The sequence below is a fragment of the Saccopteryx leptura genome, chromosome 2, assembly GCF_036850995.1.
Source record: "Saccopteryx leptura isolate mSacLep1 chromosome 2, mSacLep1_pri_phased_curated, whole genome shotgun sequence".
NCBI lineage: Eukaryota > Metazoa > Chordata > Mammalia > Chiroptera > Emballonuridae > Saccopteryx > Saccopteryx leptura.
In genome coordinates this window covers 316268139-316278647 of record NC_089504.1, presented here as the reverse complement: position 1 = coordinate 316278647, position 10509 = coordinate 316268139, and the positions used below count along the sequence as shown (strand labels likewise).

Below are 10509 nucleotides of genomic sequence, written 5' to 3'. Positions count from 1 at the left end.
CAGTCTAGGAAGGTTGTATTGTTCTAGGAATTTATCCATTTCTTCTAGGTTGTTGAATTTAGTGGCATAAAGTTTTTCATAGTATTCTACAATAATTCTTTGTATATCTACGGTGTCCGTGGTGATTTCTCCTCTTTCATTTTGGATTTTGTTTATATGAGTTCTTTCTCTTTTTTCCTTGGTAAGTCTTGCCAAGAGTTTGTCAAATTTGTTGATCTTTTCAAAGAACCAGCTCCTTGTTCTATTAATTTTTTCTATAGTTTTTCTGTTCTCTCATTCATTTATTTCTGCTCTGATTTTTATTATCTCCTTTCTTCGGCTGGTTTTGGGTTTTTCTTTGTTCTTCTTTTTCTAGTTCCTTAAGGTGGGAAGTTAAGTGGTTCACTTGGGCTCTCTCTTGTTTGTTCATATATGCCTGAAGTGATATGAACTTCCCTCTTATCACTGCTTTTGCTGCATCCCATAGATTCTGATATGTCGTATTGTCATTTTCATTAGTCTGTATATATCTTTTGATCTCTGCACTTATTTCTTCTTTGACCCATTCATTTTTTAAAAGTATGTTGTTTAGTTTCCACATTTTTGTGGGATTTTTTTCCTCTTTTTTGCAGTTGAATTCTAGTTTCAGGGCTTTATGATCAGAAAATATGCTTTGTACAACTTCAATTTTTCTGAATTTGCTGATGTTGTTTTTGTGGCCCAACATATGGTCAATTCTTGAGAATGATCCATGTACACTGGAGAAAAATGTATACTCAGTCACTTTTAGATGAAATGTCCTGTAGATGTCTATCATATCCAGGTGCTCTAGTGTTTTGTTTAAGGCCACTATGTCTTTGTTGATTCTCTGTTTGGATGACCGATCTAGAGCCGTCAGCAGTGTATTGAGGTCTCCAAGTATGATTGTATTTTTGTCAGTTTTTGTTTTAAGATCAATAAGTAGCTGTCTTATATATTTTGGTGCTCCTTGGTTTGGTGCATATATATTAAGAATTGTTATGTCTTTTTGATTCAGTGTCCCCTTAGCCATTATAAAATGGCCATTTTTGTCTCTGAGTACTTTTCCTGTCTTGTAGTCAGCATTATCTGATATGAGTATTGCTACACCTGCTTTTTTTTGGATGTTATTTGCTTGGAGTATTGTTTTCCAGCCTTTCACTTTGAATTTGTTTTTATCCTTGTTACTTAGATGAGTTTCCTGTAGACAGCATACAGTTGGATTTTCTTTTTTAATCCATTCTGCTACTCTGTGCCTCTTTATTGGTGAGTTTAATCTGTTTACATTTAGTGTAATTATTGACACTTGTGAGTTCCCTATTGCCATTTTATATCTTGCTTTCTGTTAGTTTTGTGTCTTGTTTGATCCTTCTCTTTCGTTTTTCTATCTTTTGTTTTTATTTGGTTGTATTCCATACATCTTTCCTCTGTTGCTATCTTTTTTATCTCATGTGCTTCTGTGGTGGTTTTTTCAATGGTGGTTACCTTTGAGTAATGAAAAGGGTCCCTACCCTGTTCATTGTAGTGAACTATTTTGTGAGTACTTTTGCACTCCATCGTCCTTTGCTACTGTTAATCTCCATCTTCTCCCCCTCTTTCTTTTTGTTGTTGTCACAGTTTAAATTTGGTTTTATTGTGTTCTTCTTGGAGCTTTTACTTGTGGCTCTGTTTTTTTTTTGTTCTTTGTATCTGATTGGAGAGCCAATTTTTTACTCGACCATACCTTCGGGTGTATTGCAAAGCATCTGGAGGCTCCAAGTATAGGTTTTTCTGTTTCTGGTTGAAGATCTTGTTGAGTTTTGGGGGAGATTTATCAGTATCGCTTCCTACCCCGCCATTACTCTCTAGTTCCTGGTTTGATCAGAGTTTTTAATCAATAGATGTTGGTTTGGGGTTTTTTTTTTTTTGTATTTTTTTGAAGTGAGAAGTGGGGAGGCAGAGAGAAAGACTCCCACATGCACCCAACTGGGATCCACCCAGCATGCCCACTAGGGGGTGATGCTCTGCTCATATGGGGCATTGCTCCGTTGCAACTGGAGCCATTCTAGCACCAGAGGCAGAGGCCATGAGCCATTCTCAGTGCCCGGGCCAAGTTTGCTTCAGTGAAGCCTTGGCTGTGGGAGGGGAAGAGAGAAATAGAGAGAAAGGAGAGGGGGAAGGGTGGAGAAGCAGATGGGCTCTTCTCCTGTGTGCCCTGGCTGGGAATTGAACCTAGGATTTTTACATGCCAGGCCGACGCTCTACCGCTGAGCCAACTGGCCAGGGCCAATAGATATTGATTTTTGCAAACGCGCTTTCTTCCCTTGTTGAAGTGACCATGTGGTTTTTCTCTTTAATTCTGTTAACACAGTGAATTGTACTATTAATCTCCTCGTGTTGGATTGACTTTGCATTTCTAGAGTAAAATTATCACTTGTTATGACATATGATTCTCTTCACATATTGGTGGGTTTGATTTTTCTAAAACTTTATTAACGATTTCTGCATCTATGTTCATGAGGAATATAGGTTTGTAGGTTTAGTTTCTGGTGATGTCTTTTGTATCAAGATAATTCTAGGCTCATTAGGTGAATTGATCAGTTTTCCCTACTCTGTAGGGATTGGTCTTAGTTCTTCCTTAAATATTTGACAGAATACACCAGTAAAACTATGTCAACCAGTAGTTTTCTCTGTTGGAAGGTTATTAATTATGAATCCATTTATTTAACATATTTAGAGTTTCACTTTATTTTTTTCCACAGTTTTAGTAATTTTTATCTTTCAGAAGATTTTCCATTTCCTCATATTTTTTTAACTGATTATTCTTTTAAGATACTTTATTTTTTTTCAGAAGATTTTCCATTTCCTCAGATTTTTAAACTGATTATTCTTTTAAGATACCTTATTTTTGTTCTCTTTGATTTCAGATTAAAATAAAATTTTGATGCTACCTCTGGTTGGTCATGGGTCAGGAAATCCAGAATGCTCTGTCATATAATCTTAGTGATTTGAAAATTAATCCACAAATCTACAGAGTATAAAATGGTGCCAATGAAAAGCAATGACTACGATATTTCTACCTTTGACCTAGAAATTCCAACTGTAGGGATTTATTCTAGCAAAATGAATGTGTAAGGACTTATAAATGTCAAAGCATATTTATAGCATCAGTTTTCATAATAAACATGGACACAACAAATAAAACTGATCAATGGAGGGCTAACTAATAAAGAATGGACCATCCATATGATGGGCTATTATGCTAAAAAGAAGTGGGCCAATATGTATTGATATGGGAACTTCTTTTATGATTGTTACTTGAGAGAGAAAAGTGCACAAAACCGATTCTCACAGCATTTTGTTGAAAAGAATATGCAGATAATGTACTTGGGAAATTTGGTTATGTGGCATTCTGGTAAGACTTGGGTAATTTGAGGAATTGGAAGGAAGATTCTTAACGTATGTCTCTCCGCACCACTTGATATTTGCAAAGTTGACTGCCATACTTGAAACGAAACCCAAAATCCAGATCAATGTTTTGCACCTCTCGCTTTCTCTGTCTCCCTCCAGTACCGAGCAGATTTCCAATTTGCATTTTCATCAGTAGTTCCAGGTTGTAAATATAACTGCTTGCACTGGGCTCTCCTTCTGCATTCCCCATGTTCAAGTGCTCAGCTGGGGCTCCTCAGGGGCAGGCTATTGAAATGACTGGCTGGAAGAATTTGCTCAAGTGCGTGCAGATGCACATATGTTCGGAAGAGTGGAGACCTGGGACGATATCAGAGAGTGGGGTTGAATATAGTGTTCTGGAACAGGGTGAGGAACCCCTATAAAATGAGTGAAGGAGACACCAGGCTTTATGGGGAGGGGGTTGATGCAGTTAAGGCTTTGACTGAGACCAGTATAAAGGCTCTTTTGGATACTGGTGTATGTTTTAGAGTCAGTGTGGTGTCTCTTATTGGGAAGTGGGGGCTGGCTTTGGCTCCGAATAGCTACTAGAACCCAGGGACAGCCTTGGATGAAGGGCAGAAGGGATGATCTGCTTGAGTTTGGGATGTCCTCTGGACACCTAGCCATGGGGCGTTGGAGAAGGCCCTGGAACTCAGAAGCCTTTGATTGGTGGGATTTCATTTTTTCCCATTAAACAAAAACTTTAAAAAGTTTTGAAATTTAATTGGACAAAATGGGCATAACTAAAAGTTTGTTCTGCTCTCCCCAGACTGGTTGCTTGGGGACACCATGAACCTGGGCTCATTAAGAACAGGTGTCTCAATGCCTAAGTCCCCAGGGAGGAGGGGAGAGAGGGAGAGACCCTCAGCTCCCCATAACACTGTTATTTTGGGGCTTTCCCCTATGCTCCTCCCGGAGGACAGTTTCCTTTTTCATCAAGCGCTGGGAGCTCAGCAAGCTGCTCTGGCCCCTGTGCGTGGCTCAGTGGGAGCCAGACAGGAGTTAGCCTCAGCCAAGCCCTGGTGAGCATTAGACATGGAGGTGAAGCCCTTCCGTAGAGGTGAGCGTGTTCTCAGGCTCCTGCTCCATGGAGGAGACAGTAGGTGGGATGTGCTGGGTCTGGCTGCTAACACAGGATACCTGGAGCCTGAGAGGTGGCTGGGGGAGCAGCGGGCAGATAGTTCATTGGCGAGTCCCCTGTGTACAGCAGAGGCCGCATTCAGTCCTCCTCTGACCCGCTCACAGCTGGGGATAGACCCCGCTCCCTGATGTCAGTTGGGGTCCTTCTCCCTCATCTCTCCTCATCTCAGGCTGGTTATGCAGGGACTGTGGGAAAGAGGCCACTCAGTGCTCCCAACAGTTCCGACCTTGACTGTCCATCAGTGAGTGAGCCACAGTGATACCAGGGAGGGTGCAACAGAAGGGGAAGGGAAGAAGGGGAAACGTTGCTGTGGGGCAGGAAGGGAGACCAGGAAGAGAGGGGTTCAGGGCCGTGTCTAAGCAGCCCTGGCCAGGGCCACGTGCCATTTTGTCACATAGCATATGTCCATATACGTATTATCTCCAAAAGAATTTTAGCACTACTTATCTGGCTCAAGGGTATATTATATTATATTATATTATATTATATTATATTATATTATATTATATTATATTAATTATATTATATTATATTATTATATTATATTATACAGTGTATTATATTAATTATATTATATTACATATTTTACATATCCTTGCCCTCATGGAGTTATATTCTAATGTCATAGATGAACAATGAATAAATAAAAATAAACTTTCTCTCCCTCTTTCTTCCTTACTTAATTTTTATTATGGCATGATTAATAAACTGGCACCTTGTATGTATTTTTGCTTACTTGTTTTGTGTATGGTGTAGCCCTCACCCCTACATGAATATGAGCTCTACAGGGAAGGGATTTTGGTTTGTTCACTGCTGCACTTGTTTTACACGAAATGAAGGAACGAAGTCAAAGATGAAACACACAAGATAATATCAGGGAGTAAGGGCTATGAAGAAAACAAGGGTCTGAGGCTGATCATGTCCTTCCTATTGTGGGCAGGGTCATTGGAAAGAGCCCTCTGAGGAGACGGCATTTAAGTAATGGGATGGACAGCATCCTAGGTGAGATCCAGGCATCCTAAGAAGCCGATGGCCTAGGATCTATTTTTGCCAGTGCTAGGTGCCATCTTTCTTTTCTCCCAAGACTTTGGACAGAAAATGGAATTAGAGAAGAATGAGTCAGCTCTGGGACATTATCCCAAGCTCTGGAGTCCCCATTTGGAGGTCTTGCTGCTTTGTACTGTGGAGCTTACAAGATCCAGGGGAAAGCAGAGATCTCTTCTTGGGCCCTCTGTGGCTTTTCTGCTGGCCCCAGGGGGGCCTTTGTAGTACCGGTATGGATGAGGGCTGGGGTTCAAGCTTTCAGGTGTGATCATCACCTGCAATGCCATTATATCATCTGCTACAGTGAACCTAAGAGGAAACAGGACAATCCCAGCACTGTTAGGTGCTGATTGATTCAGCTTCACAACTAAGCAGTTTTAAATGTTGTGGCCTCTGTCCACTGTGAGAAGGCACACCCAGTGGGGGGGTGGGGGACACAACAAGGAAGGTTTCCTTCACACCAGTAGAGGAGAAGCTGTCCTCACCCATTCCACACAGCTACCTTTGAGTTCCAGTTGAGGCAACATTGAGGTCTGGGTTTGTGCAGAGCACAGTAGTAGTAGCAACTCACAGGATCATCAGGAGAAAATCGTTTCTCATTTTAATCTGTCTTCCTTTTCTCTTGAGAGCAGGACCATGTGGGGCAGTGTTATCTCTCTTTTGATATCTGTGTTTCACAAGGAGTAGAAACAGGACTAAATGATGATCAATCACTCTAGTGCCACTGAATTTTATCTCCTTGGCTTCCCTGGCTCCCAGGAAATACATCATATTCTTTTTGCTACATTCTTCTTCTTCTACTCAGTGACATTAATGGGGAACACGGTCATCATCGTGATTGTCTGTGTTGATAAACGTCTGCAGTCTCCCATGTACTTTTTCCTTGGCCACCTCTCTGCCTTGGAGGCCCTGACCACATCCGTTATCGTCCCCGTCATGCTCTGGGGGTTGCTGCTCCCTGGGATGCAGACCATATCTCTGGCTGGATGTGCCGCCCAGCTCTTCCTGTACCTTGCTTTGGGGACCACAGAGTTCGCATTGCTGGGAGCGATGGCTGTGGACCGTTACGTAGCTGTCTGTAACCCTCTGAGGTACAGCATCATTATGAACAGCCACGCCTGTAACTGGGTGGTAATTGTATCCTGGATGTTTGGGTTCCTTTCTGAAATCTGGCCAGTCTATGCCACATTTCAGCTTACCTTCTGCAAATCAAATCAGCTAGACCATTTTTATTGTGACCGAGGACAACTGCTCAAGCTATCCTGTAATGACACTCTTCTCACAGAGTTCGTTCTTTTTTTAATGGCTGTGTTCATTATCATTGGTTCTCTGGCACCAACGGTTGTCTCCTACACCTACATCATCTCCACCATCCTCAAGATCCCCACCGCCTCTGGCCAGAGGAAAGCCTTCTCCACATGTGCCTCCCACTTCACCTTTGTTGTGATTGGCTATGGTAGCTGCCTGTTTCTCTACGTGAAACCCAACCAAAAGCAGGCAGCCGAGTACAATAAGATAGTTTCCCTGCTGATTTCTGTGTTAACCCCTTTCCTGAACCCTTTCATCTTCACCCTCCGGAATGACAAAGTCAAAGAAGCGCTTCGGGATGGAATGAAACGCTACTGTCAGCTTTTCAAGGATTAACTCTTCTCTTAGTTTTAGGCAGCATGATCTCCCCTATGTATTATTTAGTAACTTAGGAAAACCCAACTCTGTTACCGTTATCATTGTTACAAAACTCAAATAGTGCGTGCCACTCTCGATCACACCATGGAAGCAGACGAGGCAGGTAGCAATGAAACCCATGCTCTGCCCACTGGAGTCTCAGACTCAGTTTCTCCTTGTTCCTACCGATGAACTCAAAGAAGCATACCCTTGTGGTGAGGGAGGGGCTAAAGAAAGGAAATGCATACTTTTGTGTAGAGTTCTCTTAGCCCAAATAATTTGCTTATAAATTGTTTCTGAAAATGGATTTCCTGGGGGAGGTAGGAAGTGGAGGGTGGTGAGAGTTGGCACAATCAGAGTACAAAGGGAGAGACACTCACTTTGTTTCTTCATTAGCAGTTGCTTTGTCTTCTATATTTTTGTGCAATTTTTTGACAAGATAGCCTTATGCATTTTGAAAATCCCATGGTCTTCTCTCTCTGGGTGTGTATCATATTATCCCGGCCCCATTACTAATGCAAAGTAAATATAGTGTTATATACACTTTGTCGGAGAACCAGTCATCTAGAATAGCAATTTTCAAACAGTGTACCACAAGACTTTTATCTCCAACAAGTACTTTTCTGTATCCATACTTAATGAGGCATAAATATTGCTGTATGTCATGAAAATGAAAATATTACATTTTTTGTTTTATACTAATATTTCTTATTAGAAGATAAGTAATAAGAAGGGAGTGGTATGTAATGAAAACTTCTATCCCTTGTATACTACCACAGATATTTATTTTCTTTGTGCCTACTTTTAAATATCTGAATGTCTTATTAATATTATTAATAATTCTCAAAACCGAACAGAAATATAATCTGACTCAGGTTCCTTTGACTCCAAAGTTTGATCTTAACCTCTCTGTTACTTTTTTCCATGAACATGAGCAAATTTTTTTCAGCAGACATTGAATATTACTTTTATATTATTTGATTGATTTTTATGTATCAAATACCTATCTACTTTATGTAAGAAACTTGGCTAAGTGCTTTGGGACCAGATGGAAGTTAACAATTATTGACTGTAGATTAAGTACCTGATAATTTCTTCTTATGTCTATTCAATCCTGAAAATACCCTGGGAGGTAAATAGTATTATGTTCATTAACAGATAAGAAGAAAACAAGAGGCTCGAAGAGGGTAAGTAACTTGCCAGAGTTTACGCAGCCATCAACCATATCGCATTCATCAGATTGGGAAAAAGTAAAACTTTGGGAATACTAAGTGTTGACATGAATGCTGGAGAACAGGAGCTTTGATCCATTTCTGAAGGGAATATAAATTATTATGGTCAAAATAATTAGATTGTAGCAAAATTAGTAATCATGAACTGTGCATAGACTATGGCCAGTTTTCAAGTTTGTTGATTCTTTCTTCAGCTGTGTTGAGTCTACTGATGAGCCCGTGAAAGGAATTCTTTGTATTTATAGTACTTGTTATATTAACCTTATTTACCCTTTCTGCTTCTCTTCATTTATTCCTCAGATTCAAGTTGCCATTTGGTATGATTTTCTTACAGCTTTGTTCCTACCTCTTTTGTGCTGTTATTGGCAAATATGTCGCATCTCTATGTGTTACTCACTTAACATTGCAATTATATATTTATTGTTTTATACAGATGCTTTTAAAGTCAGTTAAGAGAAGGCAGGAGAAGATATATACCTTTATACCATCTTTTATAATTACAAATTACCTTTACCAGTGCTCTATGTTTATGTGCGTGGATTCTAATTACTATCTGGGTTACTTGTGTTTGGTTGGAAGAATTTCCTTTGGTATTTCTTGTAAGTTGTTTGTGCTAGCAGCAAGTTCTGTGTTTTAGTTTACCTGGGAAGTCTTTTGTCTTCATTTTTTGAAAGATAGTTTTGTCGGAGATAGGATTATTGATTGACCATATCTTTTCCTTTTAGCACTTTGAATATATTATTCTACTACCTTCTGGTATTTATATTTGATGAGAAGTCAGCTCTTAGTAACATGAGAAGTTTCTTTTGCTGCTTTGAAGATATTTTTCTTTGTCGTTCAGCAATTTTACTATTTACTATGTGTTTGTGTATGGATGTCTACATTTATCCTGCTTGATATTTATTGACCTTCTTGGATGTATAAATTAATTTTTAAATTAAATTTGGAAAGGTTTTGAATATTATTTTGAATATTTTTTACACTCCCTTTGTATCTCTCTTTTTCTGGTTTCCCCATTGCATGTGTGTTGGTGCACTTAATGTTGAGCCCCACATCTGTCTGAAGCTCTGTTCATTTTTCTTTATTTTATTCTCTGTCCTTAGGATTGCAAATTCCTGTTGACCTATCTTTAAGTTTACTAATTAATTCTTCTGTTGCTTAAAAATCTGCTGTTGAGCTCTACTGAATTTTTCATTTAACTTATTATACTTTTTGAGTCTAGAATTTCCATTTGGTCTTTTTATAATTTTGATCTCTTGACATTGTCATTATACCTCTCCTTTTTTAGCTTGTTGCCTTTCATTCTTTGAATGCATTTATAATGACTACTTTGAAGTCTATGACTCTTAAATGTGACACCTGGTTCTTTTCACAAGCAGTATCTGTTGTGTGCTTCTCCTCTTATGTATGGGTCACACTTTTTTGTTTCTTTGCATGTCTTATAATTTTTTCACTGAAAACTAGACATTTGAGATACAATCAGGCAAGACTCTGGGTACTGGTACCCCCCTCCAGGGGCTTGTTCTGTGGTTTGTTTGTTGATTTGGTGAGAGTCCTGGCTGGACTATTTGAGTGAAGTTCATTTTCCTGGCTGTGTGCTCCCTCTGGTGTCACTCCTCAGAGGCCACAGTGATCGGCATTCACACAGCCAGCCTGAAGTGACAGTGGTTTGTAACAAGGCTCTCTTTTACCACCCCATCCCTGACCTCACCAGTCTGGTCCAATGAAACCGGGACTTCATTACAGAGGTGTTTTCTTCTGAGGTTTCTCCTGACTCTGTGAGTTCTTTCTTAGCTCTCTCTCTTTCTCTGGTTCTTTCTTTTGAACTAGCTGGCCTGTGGTTTGCCTTGCACCTCTCAGGAAGTTACCAGCCTCCTCCTTTGTTTCCCACAAAAACCTCCATTGTTTTTGAGAATGCCTGAAGGCTCTAATTTCCCCACACTGTTTCAAATAAAGTCAGTTCCTTCAGAGTTGGTTCTCCCTCAGGCAACATACCTAAAC

The 10509-nt window shown here is 39.9% G+C and overlaps 1 protein-coding gene across 1 annotated transcript; it reads left to right on the top strand.

Moving 5' to 3' along the window:
* The first annotated feature begins 6310 nt into the window (after window positions 1-6310).
* On the top strand, window positions 6311-7296 carry OR9A2 (olfactory receptor family 9 subfamily A member 2). Its single transcript, XM_066366200.1, has one exon. The coding sequence runs from the start codon at window positions 6311-6313 to the stop codon at window positions 7253-7255; it is 945 nt and encodes a 314-aa protein (XP_066222297.1). The 3' UTR covers window positions 7256-7296.
* The last annotated feature ends 3213 nt before the right edge of the window (window positions 7297-10509 follow it).